General features: G+C 40.7%; 3 protein-coding genes and 1 long non-coding RNA gene across 4 annotated transcripts in view; 2 read left to right on the forward strand and 2 right to left on the reverse strand.

The window, feature by feature from the left end:
* Positions 1 to 22,497, reverse strand: part of LOC108163316 (neuroguidin) — a 57,068-nt gene that overhangs the window by 33,506 nt on the left and 1,065 nt on the right. The window lies entirely within an intron of this gene.
* On the forward strand, positions 326 to 11,229 carry LOC108163313 (ABC transporter G family member 20). Its single transcript, XM_017298537.2, has 10 exons — positions 326 to 594; positions 7,733 to 7,861; positions 7,932 to 8,354; positions 8,414 to 8,507; positions 8,571 to 8,926; positions 8,992 to 9,401; positions 9,466 to 9,652; positions 9,897 to 10,162; positions 10,224 to 10,310; positions 10,376 to 11,229. Exons 2-10 carry the CDS (start codon positions 7,758 to 7,760, stop codon positions 10,585 to 10,587), a joined length of 2,139 nt encoding a protein of 712 aa, XP_017154026.1. The 5' UTR covers positions 326 to 594; positions 7,733 to 7,757; the 3' UTR covers positions 10,588 to 11,229.
* On the reverse strand, positions 4,022 to 5,156 carry LOC117189055. The gene is made up of 3 exons (XR_004473115.1): positions 4,762 to 5,156; positions 4,573 to 4,620; positions 4,022 to 4,509 (listed from the first exon to the last, which is right to left on the reverse strand). It is a non-coding gene; the product is annotated as an uncharacterized LOC117189055 (long non-coding RNA).
* On the forward strand, positions 18,601 to 20,575 carry LOC108163315. Its single transcript, XM_017298539.2, has 2 exons — positions 18,601 to 19,658; positions 19,737 to 20,575. The coding sequence occupies exons 1-2, from the start codon at positions 18,707 to 18,709 to the stop codon at positions 19,838 to 19,840; spliced, it is 1,056 nt and encodes a 351-aa protein (XP_017154028.1). The 5' UTR covers positions 18,601 to 18,706; the 3' UTR covers positions 19,841 to 20,575.

Here is a 22,497-nt window from a genome sequence, read left to right on the forward strand (position 1 = left end):
GTAAATCTAGTCATATCTCTCGTACATTACAAAATAACCTGCCAATAGAAGAGATAAAAATCTGCTAAGGAAAAAAAGTTCCCCAGACACACGCAGAGAAAAAATAAAAAAGAAGTAAAAATAAGTGCTGTGTTGTGCCGCATTAAAAATTTCATTTCAGAGACAATCTATCTTCTGTGTTTTTTTTTGCATTTTATTCAACTTTTTTTTGTCGTTGGGCTTCGAAAAGAAAAAAAGCGCCACCGCTCGACGATCGGGCGTCTGGTCTGGTCTGAAAGCTCAAAAGTCAGGCGCTTAAAGTCAAGCTTGCGAGTGCGCGATCCGTCGGCGGTTTGCTTCAGTCGTCAACCGGAGCTTGCGAGCAGCACTTGGGGCCAAGTGGAATCGCGCGAGTAACCGCCGAAGTAAAAAGAAAAACGGAAAAGGCCAGGCCAAGCAGCACTCTTGAGACGCAAACACACAAAAACAAAAATCAAGCGAAAAAGCGAAAAGCCAAAAATTGCAACACAAAAAGCGCGCGTGCGCAACAAACAAAACACCAAAATACAAGAGTTAGAAGGAGAGAAATAGAAGAAAAATCACTCGCTGAATACGGTACGAAATTTAGCAAGATTATTGCTGGAATGTTGGTTTATTCATGATTTTCGAGTGGAATAAACGATTTTTAGTGTGGAAATCATGAATTTAAGCCAAGAAAATGTTGAAATAAATGAAAATAAATGTTCATTTTTGGACTGGTGTTGAAATTTTGATATGAAAACTTCTTTGTGAAAATTAAAAGTGAAAAAAGTCTCCGTGTGCTTTAAAAAACAATTAAAAATCTTAGCTTAAGGGATGGAAAAAGTGATAGATTCCCCAAAGGATTGGACATTAAACAAGGAATAATGGAATTTCCAATTAAATATTTATAATTTATAAAGGAATAAGCCTAACCATTGAAGCGTGAAAAATCGAATATGAACCAAAAATATTAATTATTTTATAATTTTTAGTGGAGTTTTATTACCATAAAATATATATTTTAATACACACAAATTTGTATGAAAAACTTGAAAATCATCTCAGTTTTTTGTGTGCCACCAAAAACCACAATTTCCGCATTCAAAGTGAAGTCAGCAGAAAATGTTTTTTGGGGGGTATTTTCCTTGCTTGTGTGTTATCTTATGGTGGAAAAGCACACAAAAAACAACAACAACAAAACACACACACAAACACAGAAAATGATGGAAAATAGAGGCGAAGAAGAAAAGAGGAAAAACGAAAGACTTAAGGCACAAACTTGAGCGCAATGCCGCATGAAGCATGAAACGGGATATGGTTGATAGATAGGGTCTATCTACTCTGTGGATTATAGGGTATACATACGGATGATAGGGTATCCTATACCAGAATTTTTGAAAACATAAATGGCAATCCATAGAGCACTATTTTTTTAACTTTTTCCCACAATATCTGTTTGTATTTAAAAAAAAAACATACAGAAAATAAAGTGGGGTGTGCAGGGGATATTGGGAAATGCAAAAGATTGCAACAGGTCCCTCCCTCCCTCTCCGTCCCTCTCTCTTTCTGTCAATCAATTTGGTTAAGGAAATTCAATTAAATTAAGGCACGCAATCGATTAGGAGATATCTAATGTCTTTACATGGCTGATCGTTAGGGAAATCGTTTTGGGAATCAGGGAAATAATTTGGTAGCCCAAACGATGATGCCTAGAGGGAGATAATTTGGGGAAATTGCTGAAACCACAAGCATTTCTGGGCAGATAAATGCCTTAAGCATGTACATACAACTCTCCTCAATTGAGTAATTTCTCAAATGAAACACACATTTCTTCCCCTACTTGCCATAATTCGTATACTTTTCACACTCCTAGCCCCATTATCAAGACAATTATTACCATGCAACCAGCTATAATTATACAAAACACAGCAGCAAAAAAATGACACACAAAACGCTAACCCACAGAAAACTCGAATAAGAAGTAAAAGCCGTGTGTTACCTCAAACAAAATGTCAGGGAAAGAGACGGCACAGCAGCAGCAAAAAAATTATAATCAAAGAAAGAGACTTCCATGCCATGCAATGGGGACAACTAAAATTATTATAAAAAGAAACAAAACCAAAAGACGAAAATCATTCATGTGCGGAAAAACCGGCAACATTGTGGTGTCCAGAGTTTTAGAGATGGGGCGTTGATTTTTCATGGATTTACAGATGATGGTATTTTGTACCGTAATTCCCAAAATCATCTTGATTGGATCATTATAGCAGCTGAAAATAACTAAAACAGTTTTGGTTTCCCTTATATCTGAGATATGGTTCTGATTTTTGCTAGAGTTATAGATGATCTACCACAAATCCAAAAATCAGCTTGATGGGATCATATTTGTATTAAATTAAATTAGTTGCGATTTCTTTCATTTTTGAGATATTATGTCCAATTTTTGTGAAGTGATATATGATACTATTATCCATCTCTACTCCAAATTTCATCTTGTTTGGATAACTATAAGAGCTGAAATAAGAAAAGCAAGTGACCATGCATTCCCTATTTATTCCGAAGAGCAAAGCAAACTGTTTTCCGCTCATTATAATAGTTTCAAGCCCTATTAATTCGGTTTAAACACTTTCTACATAAACCAATCTTAAAAGAAAATCTGCTTCCCCTTTTCAAAGTTTTCCATCCAATTTCTTGGCGAAACTTCCCAAAGAATTCAATTATATTCCACTTGCAGCCCAAAAGGTGAATGAGGTTAAGCACAGTCCGCGGAGAGCTGTTGTTGGGTGCTGTACGTTTTTGCTGCTGGGGTAACAGTGGCGCACCACTGTTTCAGCTTGACCGAAATGATTGTGTTGTGGCCATTATATAAGAAGTGGCCATGCCACAAAAAAGCCTGGCCCGAAGAAAGAGAAGGACAGCACAGAAAGACACGCCGCGAAAAGAGAGAAGGAAGCAAGCCGTCAGAGCCGCAAAGAGAGCGGGTCTTCGTTTTGGTGGAGAGGCGGTACACGAGCCACATGTTGCACGAACTAAATACCCACTAACACTGCAGCAACACTCCGATTCGATTCGATCCGATTCGATCGATCGGAACTGTGCGTCTTAGTTAGTGACTTGGCCGATATGCTTGGCCTGTTAAATAAGCCGTTAAACTGCATCAAGGTAACAGAAAACGTGTTGGCCAGGGCTCAAAAGGGGGCGTGCCCGTTGTACACTTACTTTTTACGAGCCGCATATTACTCAGTCGAACATTCTGGCCCGCTGAGAAAGACCCACCTCCAATTTTCGGGGGCAACACACACCCTCCACCCTCCACACACCCCACACCACACTTCTAAGCAGCTCAGGGCCGCTCCATTGCAAACATTGCGAAAAGACTCTTTGGCAAATAAAATGCGGTGCTTGCATACGAGAAAATTCGTATAAAACACATCAATAAACCATATAGACAATTTTTTTGGAACCACTTTACAACGTCAGCAGCAGTGGCAGCAGCGGCAGCGGTAGCCCCCGTTAACCAGTTGCTGGCAGCAACCTTGATGACGAGTGGCGTCTTCTCTGTGACTGAAGGTTTTTGGCGGCTTTTTTTTGTTTAATAATTAATTTTGGGCTTTTTTCTGATCATCTTTGATTTGTGAAGTTTTTTCTCGGGGGAAAAAAATATTGGTAGAGGAAATTAAGCATGGGAAATTATTATTTTATTGGTGAGAATTTAAAAAAGATTTTTGAAGATGCTGTAGGAGGAAAGAGACTCTTAAAAAAAAAAATTAATAAATAATAAAAATAAAAATAAAAATAAAATAAATACAAATAATAATTAATAAATAGCAAAAAATAATAGTAATAAATAAATAAATACCAATAAATAATAATAATAAATAGATAAATACCAATAAATAATAATAATAAATAGACAAATACCAATAAATAATAATAATAAATAAATAAATACCAATAAATAATAATAAATAAATAAATACCAATAAAAATTAATAAAAAAAACAAATAATAGATTTGTGATGTAAAGAGGTCCCTATATTTAAAGATAAAAACTATCTACAGATTGAATATTGTTTCAGATTGAATGGTATGTGGAAAGGGTTATAAAATATTCCGACTTTTTAGATTCTTTTGAAATGAAAGTGAAGAATATTGTCTATATTGAAAACAAATGGGATTTCTTCAGATATGATAGAATTTATTCCTGTAGCACAAAATTTCTCTATTATTTCATGCTAAATGCTCATATAAGATGATTGATAGATGGTACAAGTGAGTGGCATAGGAAATAGCAAAGAAGAATCCACTCCGTTCCCCACGTCTTCCTTAATGCCCTTTTATTTCTTTTCTTTTTTCGCACATGTTTCCCCCGAATTGTTTCAATGTTTTTCCCCATCTCTGACGCACTTTACAAACACTAAGACATTAAAACTATTTTAATTTTATTAATCTTTTAGTAAGGTTGAACCCTCAGGGCAATAATTGTTTAAACCTCTCTCTCAATTTCGGCTAAGTAAAATAAAATTACAGCTTTATAAAGAAATATATGTATAAAAATAAATAAACACACACCTGGACATCAGGTTGAACAAAAATTGTGTTGTCCTTTTGCGTCATCGGCTGCAATGTTAAGCAAACAGCAACAAGCGAAAGATATACCAGAAATACCAACAAAAAGGCAGGCAGGCGGGCAGGCATTCGGGCCGGGCAGAAACGTTAACAACATTAAGTTATGGCCACGATTGTTGGTGTGTTACTAACCTTACTCAATTTTTGTGTTTATTTTTTTTTTGCTTTTTTTCGGGGCTTTTAACTTTCGAACGAACGCGTTTTTATTATGGGGCTGTGTGTGTTTTTTTTTGTTTCGCCGGCGCATTTGATTATGTATCTATGAGATACCGATACCGATACAGATACAGATATGTGAGAGAGCTAAACAGATAAATAGATACGAATGCAATGAAGTTGCTTGATTATTTTTGGGTCTTGAGAGACTAAAACATGAGTCGGCACTCTAAGTGGGTCAAAGTCTGATTAGCAAGGTCACACACGAGAAATACATACTATATCGTATACGGGAATTTTTGAGATTGCAAACGAGAAAGAAAGACAGAAAGATAAAGAGGGAGGGAGTCAATAAAATAATAATATTAATACATTTTTTAAATAAATCTAGGAATTAACATTGAATGAAAGGCAAGGCAAGGCAAGTATGAGATCATGATGGGGAGTCAGAAAGGGAAGGGATATTAGTCAGTTATGAATGGGACAGGTTTCGGGTAACATTTAGAGGGTCTTTAAGAGAGCTTTTGCTATTATTATAAAGAATTTTAATGGAAATTAAACTTTGGGGACTCATAAATAAAGATTTGGTTTCTAGTAAAGGTCTTGGGGAATCCACAATTTTCAAGATACGATACTGAAACTTCACAGACTTCCAAATAATGATAATCGGTACCTGAATTCCTAAAATCATTAAAATCGGATAATAATTACCAGGTTATGAATTGATTGTAACCTGGTCTGTAAAAAGGGTAACCAAAAATATTCCTCTTCCTCCACAAAACATACAAAGCCTTCAAAGAACACCAAAACGCTTTCCGATAATTTAAATAAAAAATCCGTAAAAAAAAAAGGCTTTAAAAACCAAACGTTTTCGTGTGCTTTGGGAATAACCCATAAAAGAGGTCACCAAACGAATACATTTTTCCATTCGTCACATGCTTCTTCACCCACTCTATAGTACCGCCACCTGATGCATATGTATACATATTGACAGTCATATAACTATTTACGATTCTTCTCACACTTTTTTGGAGAGCCAGCAGCAGCCGCCACTTCCCCAACGTCGCCGTCACTGACGCATTCATCAGATTCACGAGTTACATTTTGCAGCAGCAGCAGCGGCTCTTTACAGTCCACTTCCAAGGTGTTTGCTTATTCAGAATGCATTATTTCTGACGTTGAGATATAGGTACTAAACACACAGATATTCTATATAGTATAGCCCCTCCACTTATTATTCAAGACGTTTCTGTGTCTCTCCCCCCGCCTCCCACATCAGATGTCACTGTGATTGTTCCGCGTGTGTCTGTCTGTCTGTCTGTCCCTCTCAAGTCTCAAGTCTCAATTTACAATTTACATTCATCCGGAAAAAAAACCTGACCAGAGTTAAAGTTCTGCCTCTCAAAAAACACTTTTCCCTTGTGTTCAAGTCGGAACGAAACCCTTTTGTTTCATCATTTACAGCGTAAAAAGTGCAAAAATAACTAACTTTAAAGATGATTCACTATTGTCTTTAGCTTAATATTTTCGTATTCTAATATCAACCTTTTCACCCGGTTTTAATGAAGTTGTTTAATGTGTTTTTGTAAGGTTTTGAACAGACGAAACCTCATAAAAACCGTGTATATTTGCTAGCAAATCTTTTGGGTTTTTCTCCAACCTTTTCTCCTACTGTATCGTATCTTAATAGAGCAATTTTCTAATCAATCTTTGCCGCAAAAACACTTCGAGTCATGCAACAATACGGAACTCTAGAAAATCGTAACTTTTATGAGGAATATTCTCTAATAATCTACACAAATTGTATCCGCCAAATCTGTTTGGTCATGAAAGGTTCTCCTCAGACAATGTAGGAGTATATGTATCTTTTCTCGATGTATCTTCATCGCCCAGAAAGAGGTTATTGAACTGCCAAGACTTCCACTTTAGTCGGCTGATAGAATTACAGAGATTTTTGTTTCACTTTCAGTCAAGCGATGGGTTGGTTAATTAGCAGGTTGAGTACTCGCTAGCACTCCTACACATAGCACCCATTGATGCCACACATAGCATCTATATCTTAAATGAAATCCGAAATAAATTATGGATCGGACAAGTGCTTTGAGCAGAACGGCACGTGTATGTCATAAAGAGGCAACAGAGGCAGCAAATCAATAAAATACATAACCAAATCAAGAAAATGAGAATGAGAATTTTGTTGACGCAAGTGATTTATGAGGATTATATCAGAGGCGTGGCGGAAAAAAATGGGGGATCTTTAAGAATAAGCTAGATACCATTGAATGGAGTCTTATTAAACCCCTTGTTCACTAGGGAACATTCTCTGAATGACGTTGATTTGCTTTAAAAATGTTCCCCTAAGCGAAAGGATACATTCATTTTGAATAAAACAAACAGAGGACCATTCACCACAAAAAGTAGGGGATTTAAAAAAAATATATATTTCTTTTATGGTAATAACCCAAAAATTAGTAAAGCACAAAAAATAAATAATTAATAAATAAATGGAATATTAACAAACAAAAAATTAAAAAAATTTAAAATATATTTAAAAATAAAAACTATAAAACAAGAAAGACAAATAAATTAAAAGTAAAACTAAAATTAAAAAAATGTATTTAAAAAATATAAATACTAAAAATTAAAAAGAAGACTAAATTAAAAAATAAATAAAATATAAAAATATTAAAACCGTAATTTAAATTTTAAACAGAAAAAATATATTCATAAAATAGAAAGAATATCAAAAATATGCCTAAAAAATAATAAATCAGCGTAAAAAATGCACACTCGTAAACATCGTATAAAAGAAAGATTCCCATTGAATGTGAATCGCAAATCATCGAAAAGCGTATTCCTTGTATAAAACATTCGAAACACCCCCTTGACGCGCTGTCCCTGTCTAAATAATTAAATAATTCTATAATTTTCATTAATTATTCCACAGAAAAGCATAAGCGAGAACTCTCAAGATGGCGGCCGTGGAAGTGAGGAATGGCTATAAGTACTATGGCTCCAAATCGAACCCCAAGATTGTGCTCAATCAACTGAATATGAACGTGATGCGTGGCTCCATGTGAGTGGCATACGAAATTCCGGTTCGAATTCGACAGATACTTATATATTCAAGAACTTTCTTCCGATAGCTACGGGTTGCTAGGTGCCTCGGGCTGTGGCAAGACCACACTCCTCTCCTGCCTTGTTGGCCAGCGGCGTCTCAATGGCGGCGAGATAAACGTTTTGGGCGTAAAGCCGGGCTCTCCTGGCAGCGGGGTCCCCGGCTCTCGTGTGGGCTTCATGCCCCAGGAGATCGCTTTGGTCGCGGAGATGACCGTCAAGGAAACGATCTTTTACTTTGGTCGGATATACGGCCTGACGGATGAGCGGATTCGTGAGAAATTCAAGCTCTTAAAGGAGTTGCTGCAGCTCCCACCAGCCCGACAAATGATCAAACAATGCAGCGGGGGACAACAGAGGCGTTTGTCCTTTGCCTGCGCCATGATCCACGACCCGGAGCTCCTCATTTTAGATGAGCCCACAGTGGGCTTGGATCCCATGTTGCGTGAGAAGTGAGTGGAGGATGGAAATCGATCTTTTCGGAGAGATTAATCATTGAATTACCTTTTAGAATCTGGGAGTTTCTTGTGGAGACAACCAGAAATAGCAAATTGGCTGTGATCATAACCACACATTACATAGAAGAGGCCAAGCAGGCAAATTGTGTAAGGGAAAACCTTATTATTTCTGGTATAAAACATCTCTTAAAACACTTTCTTCCCCCACAGATTGGCCTCATGCGCAATGGCGTTCTCTTGGCGGAGGATACACCCACAAATATCATGATTCAATTCGGCACACAGTCCATTGAAGATGCCTTTCTTATACTAAGCCAACGGCAGGGCAATGAGGATGAGTTGGCCCAAATAATGGATCACAATAAGAATCAGCAGCAGGCCCTGCCAACAGCTGTGCTACCCACAGAAGTGATAGATACCCATGATCCTGGCCTGAGCCTGGAAAAGCCGCCCATTCCCTACGACGAGCCGGTGAATGAGAATCGAAAGAAGGTGTTTTTCACGACCAAAGGAAGGCTCAAGGCTTTGATGACCAAGAATTTCGTGCAGCTTTTCCGACAGCCATCGTAAGTGGTAGAAAAATCCCCTAAAGATTCCCCCTTTAAACGTCTCCTCTTTGTTCGTCTTTCAGGGGCATAATTTTCATGCTTTTGTTTCCCATCATCCAATTGTCTTGCTTTTATTTGGCCATCGGCAAAACCCCAAAGAATCTCGAACTGGGGATATACTCGGGCGAGGTCAAAAGCTATTCGGAGTGCTTCGACGATAGTCTGGTCACCGTTTACGATTCCAACGACACGTGCAAGTTCCACAAGCTCTCCTGTCGGTTCATACGAGAGTTGGGCGACGATGTGGCCACGAGGAAGTACTATACCAGCGAATCGGATGCCTTGAGGGATGCCAAAAAGATTCTCACCGTCGGCTACATTCATTTTTTCCACAACTTTAGTGAATCGATATCATCGGTCCTCGAAGACGGACGCCATGCCAGCGATGGGGCTGTGGACCATGCGGAATTGAGTGTTCACATCGATATGACAGGTGGGACACCGCTTAAGCACCGATTTCGTATCTTTAAATGAGAGATTCTTTCTTCTGTTTGTAGATCAACAAGTGGCATATTTTATTCAACGCAAACTACGTGATAAATTCGCTTCGTTTATGAGTAGCGTGGTCAAGGACTGTAATGCCTCGGCCGCTCTGGTGCAATTGCCAGTTCAGTTCCAGGAACCCATTTACGGCACTGCAGACATTGAGTTCCAGCAGTATTGTGCCCCCGGTGTTGTTATGACGTGAGTAGGGAACCAGTACGATCTGCCAATCATTTCTTGGACTCCTTTTCTAATGTTTCTACTTTCTATAATTCATAATTCCATTTTTCCATTGGTTTCTGCTATCCCGAGTATTCAGAGAGGGTTTTTTGGAACTAAAAGAAGGCACGTTTGAAGATCCCTCTGATCTTTTCTTTTAGCCACAAGAAACCCTTCTTAAATCCATTCGTTCAATGCCTTAACTATCCTTAAATCCCACCCATAGAATGGTCTTCTTTTTGGCCACTTTGATGACGGCTGCTGTTTTCATTTCCGAGCGCATGGATGGTATCTGGGATCGCACTCTGTTGGCTGGTGTTTCGGCCACAGAAATGCTGTGGGCCCATCTTCTGACCCAACTGATAATCATGGCCCTGCAATCGTTTGAGGTTATCATGTACATTGGCATTGTTTTCGATACCTACAACAATGGAGACACAACGACCCTGATTGGACTGCTAACACTGACGGCATTCTGTGGCATGTTGTTTGGTAAGCAAAAACATATAATAAATTATGGCTTCATTTTATATAATTTCTCTATTTTTTGAAGGCCTCTTCATCTCCGTATTTTGTAAATCCCATACGGAGGCCAATTTTGTGGCCACTGGGGCCTTCTATCCCATGATTATACTTTGCGGTAAGTAAATGTAATTTCGTTTCAAAATTATCACACATTAAGGAATGTTTTATTTATGTTTTTAGGTCTATTGTGGCCCCTGGAGAGCATGCCACAGTTTCTGCAGGATCTGGTGATGGTATTACCCTTTACCATACCCTCCATATCTGCACGAAATGTCATCGAAAAGGGCTGGTCCATCACCAATGCCAAGGTCTACAATGGTTTCCTTGTGATGGCCGGCTGGACGATCATCTTCTTCGTCCTCTGCCTCATTGGCATCAGGCGCAAGGCGTAGGGCGTAGGGCGTAGGGCGTTTCTTTTTGGGTTTTAATATACACAATTTATTCAGGGGGGCCCTTCACTTTAGATCGTATTGTATTAGCATTTCTTCATAGGCGATTTTACACACACATACACACCACTCCCACACCACACACACACACAAACACATATCGTATCGTTGTAGTATCTATGTAATTTAATAATTATCGGAAGCATATCACTCGCATATCATATGTTGTAGACCTCTCATCAAACAAAAAAACAAAACAAAACAGAAGAAAACTTTCATACCAACGAAATGCAACGCTTTTATTGTGCTAAAAGTGTGTTAGAATGTACTAAAAAAACAACTCGTAATAAGGTCTAAAGGTGTCTCACAAAAATATTTATACTACACTGCACAACAAAAATCGTATTCATAAAAGAAAAGAAAAACAAAACCAATAAAATTTCATATAAAAATCGATTGTGACATGTACTAAAGTTTAGTACAGGGAAGAATAATGATTGCTAAACGAAATGTTAGTAATTTTTGCAAAAAGGAATTTAGAAAAAAACCTACGAATCTATGTACTAAATTATAGTGTACTAAAAATGTATAATAATTTAAATGGAAATTTTAAATCAACCAAAAATACAAATCTAAATAAATTGAGCTAAACATTGACTTTTTTTTTGGTGGTACTACATTTTAATACATATTTTATTTTTAATTTTAAACTTAATTAACCTTTTTCAATTGTGCTAAATTTATTACACATTTTATTTTCAGTTTTGGGCTGCAGAATAACAAATCTGTATAAATTGAGATGCGAATATTTTAGTTCGAGTGTACTAAATTTTAGTACATTTTTCTTTGAAGCGAAAAAAACATTAAAGGCAATGTATTCCAATATAAATATAGTTATAAACCTTTTTTTATTGGGGTTAAAATAGTACTAAAATTGTTTCATTAGCATAAACATTAACTAAAAGTCAGTTTTGTAGATTTTTTTGGAAAAAGTAGAATTTAAATGACTTGCTAATTACTTGAATAGCTCCATTTCAACAGTTAATTTTTACTAATTGAAGCATTGAAGCACACCACGTAATACTCCATGCTCCGAACATTTTCTCAAAAGACCAAAACTTCCCTTTCAATAGAGAACGCTTTAAATCCTTAATTAACTTTGCAAGTCCGAACTAAAAGTTAACCAAAGAGTAAACTCTACAAAGGAATAGAGAGAAAAAAGCCATTTAATGCCCCGCCCACCCACAGTGTCAACAAGTTTTCTCAATATTTGTCTTCATATGAAATTCAAAGCAGCGCAAAACTAAAGCGAAAGTTCCTTAAACATTCTGCCCCCCCTTAAAAAAAACACACAGATATATATATATATATGCATCATATATATCTTATATATATAAAATAGTCGGTTCTGTCTGTGTGTGGGCCAAGGACAAGGACACGTTCACGTTCACGACGACGACGATGTCGAGGATGTCGAGGACGTGGCAAAGTTGCTGACACACTTCGGGCCTTAAAAGTGCTAGACAGAAAGTCTGCTCCGGTTGGCTGGGATTTCCCGTAGTCCCCCATCTGGGGCTGGGGGCTGCCCACTCCAGACCCCACCCCTCCCGCCGGCTGTCTGACAACAGACATTTTTATTACAAAACTTTATCTTTGCCAAATACGAGACCAACGTCGACGACGACGACGACGACGACGACGACGAGAAGGAGAAAAATATATAAAAAGCCAATGGTTCTGAGAGTGTGTGGCGTATCTGTGCATCTGTGTGTATGTCTGCCTGATGGTTGGGTGGGTGGCTGTGCGGGCTGGGTGCCAAAGTGTCGTTTGGCATTTTATATAACTTGCATAAAATGTGCAAAGCTGGTAAATTGTTGTTGGGCAGAAAGTGTGCGTAAAAGTTGAAGGAGTACTCGTCCTCTACTTGTTGCCGACCAGAAAGGGAATATTTTTAGGGTTTTACGGATGCAAATTGCTGGCTGTAAGTGAGAGCGAAATTGATGCAGACATCAGGTTTGAAGGAGATATGCATGTGAAAAAGAATGATAAAGAGCGTGTAAGAGAAAATAAATGGAATGACGAGTGTTGGAAGGTTTTAAAGTGGAAAAGCAAAGTCATTTCTATGTTTAATATTCATAAAAAAGTTCTTAAATTATTTTTGGCTGAGTAAGTGACGAATACGATAACTTTTTTCATCCCACAGGTGTGTATTTTCCTTAGTAGTAGTAGCAGATTTTTTTCCCCTTAAAATCATACATTAAATCGGAATAATGATTAAATCAATACACATTTAATTACATTTAAATTTGAAACAAATTCCGCTATATTTCATAATTTTTCCTTCCATAGAAACCTCTTATATCAACCTAAATTCCTCCATCCTTCGTGGATTCTCAAAACTTAAATGAATATTAATTTTCATTCACATTAATTTATGCACAATTTGCGCCAGAGAAATTCCGTAGCTTAATTTCTGGTCTGCCACACAAACACAAGCATGAAAACTATCTCCAGGGTATACCGGGGACAGACGGCAGGCAGACAAACAAACAAGCAGAGTTTTCCATGTTTTCCAGAGTTTTCCCCATCAGTGGGTCAAGTTTTTCCAACCCAAAATGTAGTCAAATGGCAAAAGTTTTCCTCGAGTCTCGTTCTCGGCATCGGTGTGTCTCGACTATAAAAACACAATTTTGTGGCCAACAAAAAGTGAAAATTCTATGACCTTTTGCAACAATTTAAAAGCAACAAACAATAAAAACAAATTTTGGGGGGGAGACAGAAGGTCAATCCCCCCCATATGCGCCAAGCCCTTTTTCTCTGGTCTAAAGAGAAAATTTCGTTACAACTTTTGCTCCATTTCGTGCATATATAAAATTTTCCCAGGAAAAGCGAGCGGGCGAGAGAGAGAGAGAGAGAGAGAGAGAGACAGGAATTGGAGTTTGAAAAGTTGGATACAATTTTGTGGCTTGCTTTCGTAATTTGACCTTCAAACAAGTTGAACAAACTCAAGCACAAACAACACACAGACACACACACACACAGGAAGCACACTGTGCAGACAGACACAGATACAAACACAGAGACAGATACATTCGTACACTCCGAGTTAGAGACAGACAGGAAACGTAATACTCGAGTCCTCCTGGCGAAAAGTGTAATATTTAAACGTAATTTTAATGAAGGTAAATGTGTGTGCTTTGTTTGTGTTTTGTCTTTACATTTGGGGGCTTCCCCAAAAATCTCTGTCTCTGTGTGTCTCTACATCTCTCTCTGTTTGTGTTTGTATCTGTATCTGTGTGTGTGTGCTGAGACTTTGCCTTGAACTCCGGCATCCTGTATCCTGTTTACAGCTTTAACCAGCCCTCGTTTCGGGTTCATTGACTAAAGGTGTTTTCAAAACCGAAAATTGTGTGTGGCCTGGCCATTCGGTAGAGGATTTTCAAGGTGTGGCAACAAAGGAAAGTTCAGAGATTGAAAATAAATGATTTAAAGGGTTAAAGGTGAATGTACTTGAGGAATAGGTTTATATTCAAGCGAAATATCTACATAAATCTTCTGAAAACTCTTATTTTTACCCAATTTATCGTAACTAGCTAGATATTCAATAAAATGATGCTAATTTATATCTGAAACATATCATAATTTATTTGTTCTTATATTTTTAGCTTCCTTTTAAGAGAAACACCCAAAACTTCTTAGAATTCTCTTAAAATTTCTCACTTCTCCTTTAATTATCTATTTCAGTGAGATTTCTACAGAAACTATCGTATTTATCCCCCAAAACTCTTTACTTTTCCTGTATCTAGCCCTTCTTTCCTATCCCCCTTTTCCCTAGAATTTTTAACCAAAAATTGAAGTTCAAACAAGACCAGAAACGCTTTTCCTGGATCGACAAATAAATGTTGGCAACTAAATCAAAACAAACATAAATCTCCTTCTGCGTTTTGAGGACCCCACCCATATTTTTAGGGCAAGATACAAGTGAAAAAACAGCTGGGCATCGGCCATGGGCCATTGGCCATCAAGCATAATGAAAGATGACACAATAGAGAGCACAATCGGAGGTTCTGCTGGCCAAAAAGGACTTTTGCATTTCATTGACCCTTTAAATGGCAAAGATACACAGATACAGATGACTCGGGACTCGGGAGTCCGCTTCCATAGCATCGCCTATATACCGATATACCGATATACCGGAGCATAAGTATAGGATGCGATATATGTACTCTTTGGGGCGGGGGGTTCTCTTGCAGCATGTCAGTCAAAGTTCTTCTTGCTGGGAGAAAAATTTGATTCGAGAGTTTATTCAATTTGCTGGCATGTGTATCGCCCCCGGAGGGCGCAGCAGCAGCAAGCAGCATCAGTAGCAGTAGCACATCCACAATCCACATGACGTTCAACCGATGTCTGATGGACAAGCAGAACGGAACGATAGAGGGAGGGAGAGTGTGGTGGGGGGGGTATGGGTTATGGGGGCTGCAGGTGGACTCCTCCTTGCTTTCGCTCTGAACTCTGCCAATATAATACAATCAACGTTGGGTCTTCGATTCGATGCGCATTCGATGCGTTTACCATTTTTGAGATGGGGTTGGGGGGCGTACGCACAGGCACAGGCACAGGCACAGTCACAGTCACACATACAAGTACACTCTCTCACACACACACACACACGCACCCGGGGAGGTGGCACACTCTCTTTTGCTCTCTTATATGCATTTGCTACATAGGCTCGTTTCATTCACTCGTTCAAGCTTTTTCTTCGATTTGCATTCGTCCGTCTCGCTCTTGCACTATGTACTGTTGCTCTGTGTCCTGCCGCACTGTACATGCAGCTTTTCGGTTGTGAGTGTCCTGGGGTCCTGGCCACACATGCGTTTGGCCTTTTGCCTGGCACACATAGGGGCAGTGGCAGTGGCAGTGGCAGCGACAGCGACAGCATCGCGGCGCTGCTTTATATGGCGCAACTGCTGATTGGGTTCGCACAGTGGAACGAAACGTGGGATATAGGGAAGGGCTGGCTTACCTGGAATGAGAGTGGAGAAAGTTTGAAGAAACATTAGTTATGGATAATTACGAAAAACTATAATTACAAAGAATTAAGAAATATTTCAATTTTTGTATTTAATTTATACTGATATTTAATTTCTATTAATTATTCTTTTAGTATATAAATTTAATTAATTTTCATTCAATATTATTTTGCCGCCTCTCAACGCGTTTCGTTCCACTGTGCACAAAAGGCAATGCAAAAATTGCGCCAGCCAATGCAGCGACCGAAAAAACAACAACAGCAATATATGCGTGGAGGAGGAGGAGAGTAGGTGGGTGACAGAGAGAGAGAGAGAGCGAGGGTGGAGGCTGCACTGCGGTGCGTCACGTTAAGGATGGGGACGTGGCGAATATGGTGGGACATGGCGGCGGTGGCAGCCACGCAGCCTATTTCGCTGCCCGTGCACTGGAGAGACCAACAAAATTAAAAAAGGGGATAAAGGGTGGGGAGAGCAGCAGCAGCAGCAGCAGCAGCAGCCGACAGGGACAACTACGCAGCAGACGCACAAAATTCAATACCCGAGAGAGGGAGGGAGGCAGAAGAGGTGGCAGCGGCAGAGGCGTAGGCTAAAGTGCAGAGGAGAAGCAGGAGGCAGCAGGAGAAGAACAATGGACAGGCACAGTCGTGCACACTTAAATGCAGTCCGGGGGGAAAAAACAGGACGAAACGCACACGAGAGCACACACACACAGACACGGAGAGAAAGGGAGAGAGTGGACTATGTACGAAACGGGATGTCATGTATTGCCATTGACCAGGCGGCCTGTCCTCCCACCCATCTCTCACAGCACACTCGGTCTGTCCCTCTCCCGTTCCTCATGTCTTCCTTCCGCTCTCTCTCGCTCGCACTTGTTTACCAATTTATTTTGCGCACAATACGAAACACGGAAAATGCATGAGGCGGCTGCAGGCCTGCCCCCCACACACACACTATACTATTCCCCCTGCACACTACTCCTCTCTGCCCCAGCATATACCCACAAACCAAAACAAAAAAAAAAACGATGCGTTCCAAACGAAACGCAATGATAGCCCCAGCAGAGCTCTGAGCGCAGAGGCGCAGGAGAGCGGCACAGAGCGGAGCAGAGGAATAAGCAGAGAGAAGTGTAGCTGCGGGAGCGAGGCAGCGCAGCAGCAGGCAGAGCACTCAGGCGCAGAATAGAAACGTAGGCGTAGGTTTTTTTGGGAGACCCAAGCCATTGATACCCTGAAAGACGTATCCTTAGGGATTTTCATATTTGAGGTATGCGAGTTTTATGATACTCAACAAAACTATGAAGTAAAACACGTACAATCAAGGAAAAAAGTCAACACACAGCATCAATTTTTCAATATTTCGGGTTTTCGCAATTAACATTAAAAAACTTGCTAATTAAAAATATTAAAAAACAAATTTTAAAAAATGATTTATATTAAATACTAAAGTTACTGGGAACGAATATAAATGTTCACGGAAAAAAGTCTTCATTGAATAAATTCAATTTTTTTTTGTAATAAACTTATCTATTAAGACCTCAAATAATGGCATACCAACTTTTTTAATTTCATTGTGAAAACCAGAAATATCGGAAAATTGTGCTGTATGTTGACTTTTTTCCTTGACTGTAAGTACTGATTGCTCTGAAATATATACCACCTTTTGCCCGCTTATAGTGCCGCATTTTCTTCACTTTCCCAAAACATACTCGAAAATCATCATACCCTCTCCCATCACTGATCATCACCAGAGTACGAGCAACAACATCAAAAATTTGCTCACAAATTCCAGTTCGATTTTTGGTCATAGAGAAAAAGAAAGAAAAAACGAAGCAAGCAAGCTCTCCGCTCAGCACTCTCTTTCTGCACCCGCTCTCCCCCTTGCCCAAAATTCATTCATTTGCCAGCCGTCTCTTTTCCGCCCAGTTGCCGTTGCTTTTTTCTTGCTTTGGCGGCTCTTTCTCTTTTTGGTGTCTTTTGGGTCCTCTTCCTGCTCTCCGTTGCCAGCCGTTTGTTATGTTTTCTGTTTGCCACTTTGTGCGTGGATTTCTTTTGCTTTTTCTCAGTTTCTTTTCGTTTCGCTTCTGCTTCTGCTCCTGTTTCTTTTCTTTATTTGCTTTTTTTTTGTAGTGCAATTTTTTGTTGTTTGTTTTTGCATTCCTCCTGCGCCGAGCCTTTCACTTTGATAGAATGAACGCCAGCAGAAATTTCAATTTCTTTTCTTTTCCCGATACCCTTTTTGTGAGGGTAAATATAGGTTTTAGAAACAGCTTGAACGGAATTTCATGTTTATTAAAATAATATTAAATGATATGGCAGTTCCTATGTGGTCTATAAGGCGAGATATGTTCCATAAAAAACACTAAATTGCCAGGTAATTTTTCCTGTTGAAAGGGTATCTACAATTTGTCATTTTTATCATTTTTCTCCGCTTCTTTTTTCCACTTTTTGTTGGATTTTTCGCCCCTGACTTTTGCTGGCGAGGTCCCTGAAGAAGGAGTAAGCGTAAGCCTCCTCCCATGTGTAAATGGCTCGTAGTAGTACGGCGTACACGCCGCGCGTACTATTTCCAAGTCAGTAAAAAAAAAGTGGCAGTGGAAATAGAACGAAGGATGCATGAAAGGGAAGTCCTGCCACAGCGTCTATTGAGGGAAAATGTGGCACAAAGGATCTCCGAGAAATGCGTAAAAAAAAATGCACAGCCAGAAAAGGAAGCATCAGAAATGCCAGAGAGACACAATTTCGTAGGCAAATATTTCTCTCGCCTTTTTTATGCGTTTCTCAAGGAACACACACGCACGCACACATTCCCTGTGTATCCAGGACTTTGACATAGATGGAGAGATGAATGGAATGGAGTGGAAAATTAATGGAACTTCCATTTCTGTTTGGATTTATTATCCGATGTTGATTAAACTTGCTAGAATGACAGATAAAACCTCAAGAGAACACAAACCAAAGATTCAGCAAAATACTTCAAAGTTTCTCTGAGTTAACACATTTCAGGGATTATAGCAACAATAGATCATTGACTCTACCTGTAAAATAGCCTAACCTCACAACAAACTTTGAATCAGTGAAATCTACAATTGAAAAATGTTCAAAAATCTTTCTGCTATTTTCCTTTTGGTTTTGATGCCGATCCTGGCGCAACAAAATAGCCTCGGCCATCAAACACCAACATTTCCTGTACCTGGAGAGACACACAGCCAGAAGGCACAGAGCCTGATGCAGCGGTTCACCAACAAGAATTCCGTCAAAGTGTTTTGTTTGAAAGCGGAGCCATTTTCCTTTTGGACGATTTTCAAAAGCAATTGCTTCCATTTGGAAATCGAAGAAGGGGCGGAGTACAGTCAGTACATGGAGGAGACAGACTATAAGATCTACGAGGCCCATGAGCAGCAACAGGAGTGGGCCGAGGGCAAGGCCATGGCGGCCAAGGATAAGTACATCAATTTGAGGGCCAATAAGCCTGTCTGCTATGGGGTCTACACGGACCACGAGTTCAAACTGACTCTGGAGACCACCAACACCGACAAGTGGCGTGTGACAAAGTTCTGCCTAGGCTTCCTCCTGTGGCGGGCTGCGCCACGCGTCGAGGCCTCTCGCCGTTTGCTGTACGGCCTGGCGGCATTCCTGGGGTTCCAACTGGGCACCTGGATAACGATTTACTATACTGGACATCTCCGGCTGGTGCTCGAGGGATCCCTGTCGATGGCGTTGCACGAGGTCTTCTACGAGCGGCCCAGCATGTTGGTTCGGGCTTTCTTTGCCTGCTGGTGTGCCCTCTGTGTGGTCTTCCAGCGGCTAGATAATCGCCATACTGGTCGCATCAATCGTTGCATTCTCAGAGGCATCGCCTGTTGGTTGATCTTCAGTGCCTCGGATCACCAGTCAATCGGCCTCGTCTGTGTTGTCTGCGTCTTTCTCCATCCCATAATCTGGGCGATGCTCCGTTCCAAGACTCCGGCTGGGCAGGAAAACGACCAACAGCAGCTTGCCCAGACATTCTCGGGTATAATCCAGACAAGGATTTCCGCTTCTCAAGGTACTGTTGCCACTCATCCCGAAGAACCAACTATTTCTATTCTATTCTATTCTATTCTATTTTCCTTTTTTTCCTCAGGGACTGGACAGGAGCCACTGATATATCACACCAGCGGGGATTCGATCGTCTTCAGGGAACGCCTTGCCCCCACCGATCCCACACCGCCGCCTGCGGTGGACTAAAAAATGAACCTAAACGCTACACGCGATCAATGGTGATCCTCCCAGAAGGATCGCCTCTACACCTCTAAACCACAAGATATACGCAAGAAAAACGAGGGTAATCAGCGGGGGATGATGGGAGGGGAAAAGCCCAAGCAAACTGAAAGAAAGGAGGCAAAACTGGAGGGAAATGCATTTGATAATTGAAAAGCAAAGCGCACAAACACACACGAGGCAGGCAGTAGGCAGCACGCAACACGCAGCAGGCAGCAGAAGCACACGTGGAAAACCTACATCATTTTCAGAGGAGAAAAACCTTTTCACACAGGGATAGAGAGAGCGAGAGAGAGAGAGAGAGAGAGGAAAGTGCCCTCAAGGCAGCGGGCGGACAAGGCAGGACACGAGAAATCGAATCGGAAGCCAAAGGATGGAACATTTCAACATTTTGCCATGGAAACACACTTTGGGGGGTGGCGGAGATGGGGCAGCGGGGGCGTGGCAAGCAAAGTGATTCGAAAGGCAGCACAAAGTGGAGTCCAAGGAGGGAGCCCACAAACGGAAGCTGGCGTCCTGCCGCCCAAGCCAACGCCAGTCGAAGAAATAAGCCCTAGGAATACAGTCCGGGCCATACAAAAAGCACAGGGAATCATCATAGGGATATGAAACAAAGTTTGGCTAAAGAGGGGGCTAATTTATGCTCTAGAATTTTTATATTTGATCAATAAAGGGATACAAATTGGGGGAAATTCTGCGTTTGTTTTACCACTTTTAAAAAGATCTTAGGTTCCAAGTCCCCACATCGTCTGCCGTTCGTCTCATTCCAAACAAAAGTATCCTTTCGCTTAGGGGAACATTTCAGCAGCGAATTAACTTCGTTCACTGGAGGACCAGTGCTATAAAACACTTCATATCTCTTTCCAATATTTCTTGTTTAACAGTTTTCCTCTCTGTCTGGGATCCTTAGTTCTTCCACACACACAGACACACACACACATAGAACCCTATGCCTACACGGATACATACTAGTACTAATATTAACTTAATTGTCCTGATTAGCATGGGTCCCGTGTCTGTTATCCTCGTTGAAATTTTTGTGCCTAGAACATTCGAGGCTTCGGGGCGGGGGCGGGGGCTGCACGGGGATGCAGTTACAAAATAAGAGACTCCCCGGGAGAGTGGGAATGGGTTATGGTACAAAGTCCAGTGTACAAATGTGCCTATTACCCTCCTGTGTACTCCATCCTCCCTTCCCCTCTCCGGGTATGCCATTAGCAACAGAAGCAGGGGCAGACTCGCAGGAGGCATGAGGCATGAGGCAGGAGGCAGGAGAGTCCGGGAGTGGAACAACAGCAACAAAGTTCGGTCAAACGTCAGAAATGCCTCGTTTTTAGCTATTGAACATAGGCCAAAGCGCAACCAAAACCGAACCGAGCCACCCCACTGAACCACCCCACTCTCCCTCCCCGTGTATCCCACCCTCCTCCACCCCCATATAGTCCAGGCCTCGGCAAATGCAAATGTGCAAAATGCGCTTTGACGTGGATGCAGCAGCAGCAGCAGCAGCAGCAGCATGGGAGCGGGACCTGGTTCTGCTTTCGACCGAATCTCTGTGTGTGTGTCCCCCCCAGACTCCTCCACCCGTGCAGGACACGTGGATATGAAACGTGGAGGACAGTTGGTCGCAAAACGCATTTCAAATCCAAAACTGGAACTTCAGATATTCGGCGGTTGCAGGGGGGAGGTGCGCGGCAGGTAAGAATCGAGTCGAATCGCCAGCTAGTGAAAATCTCTGTCTTTAGAGGGTATCAAATGGGGAGTCCTATAAGATCGATGGTTTCCCACAAATCTAGAGCATCGGAAAACTATATTATGGGCGCATTAGAAATCCTTTGATTGATGATGGGTTTCTGAGAAATATATATCTTTTATCTAAAAGGTTGATTTCCTGTACCATTTATCATTCGCAAAGGATATCCATCAAAGGTTTGGAATCGAGAAAAATATATATTTGTTTTCCAAGAGATCTACAAAATTCTAAGAGCTCGTAAAATATTCCTAGATATATGAATGTCTCTCTATTTTCTTCTCAGGGTATCCCCCGTGTCGCATCCTTGATTATCCTTGGTAGCAAGCAATTTTATGTTTTTCTTTTGCCGATTCGCTTGCAACCGCTTGGTGGATGGAAAATTGACTAAATGCAACGTTTTTCGGTGTTCATTACGCTTCGACAGACAGGCGCAAGGACCTCCTCTTCCTCCGCCTCCTCCTCTAATGGTCCTGCAATTTCCCTGGCAACTCCCGAAGCCAATTGGGATTTTTCCATATCGGAATATTCAATTCTTTCCCGTCGTCGGCTCTTTTGGTGGTGGTTGATTCCCGTTTGGGACACTGCATTGCTCAGCAAGGGTGCTGGAGGGGGGGTTTTACGCGTTGGGGTGGTGAGGCGTGGATCGTTTCTCGGGGGCTGTGGTGGTGGTGGTGCACTTTCAACTCCCAGTGTCCCATTCAGGAATTGCAGAGGGTTGTATACCGTATCACACGTTACGTCAAAAGGTCAGCAGCAGAAGCCTATTCCATGGGGTGGAAGGAAAAAACAAAAAAAAAAACACGAAAATGTTTCCCAATTTTATGATTTAGGGATTTTGAAACCATTGTAAAACTTGACTTTGTACGGTGCT

Source organism: Drosophila miranda, chromosome 4 (genome assembly GCF_003369915.1).
Source record: "Drosophila miranda strain MSH22 chromosome 4, D.miranda_PacBio2.1, whole genome shotgun sequence".
NCBI lineage: Eukaryota > Metazoa > Arthropoda > Insecta > Diptera > Drosophilidae > Drosophila > Drosophila miranda.

Excerpts from the sequence above, each read along its gene's own strand:
- LOC108163313 (XM_017298537.2), top strand. The coding sequence starts at position 7,758 with ATGGCGGCCGTGGAAGTGAGGAATGGCTATAAGTACTATGGCTCCAAA. Across the intron at positions 7,862-7,931 it reads AACGTGATGCGTGGCTCCAT|CTACGGGTTGCTAGGTGCCT; the intron begins GTGAGTGGCATA and ends TTCTTCCGATAG. Across the intron at positions 9,653-9,896 it reads GCCCCCGGTGTTGTTATGAC|AATGGTCTTCTTTTTGGCCA; the intron begins GTGAGTAGGGAA and ends TCCCACCCATAG.
- LOC108163315 (XM_017298539.2), top strand. The coding sequence starts at position 18,707 with ATGTTCAAAAATCTTTCTGCTATTTTCCTTTTGGTTTTGATGCCGATC. Across the intron at positions 19,659-19,736 it reads AAGGATTTCCGCTTCTCAAG|GGACTGGACAGGAGCCACTG; the intron begins GTACTGTTGCCA and ends TTTTTTCCTCAG.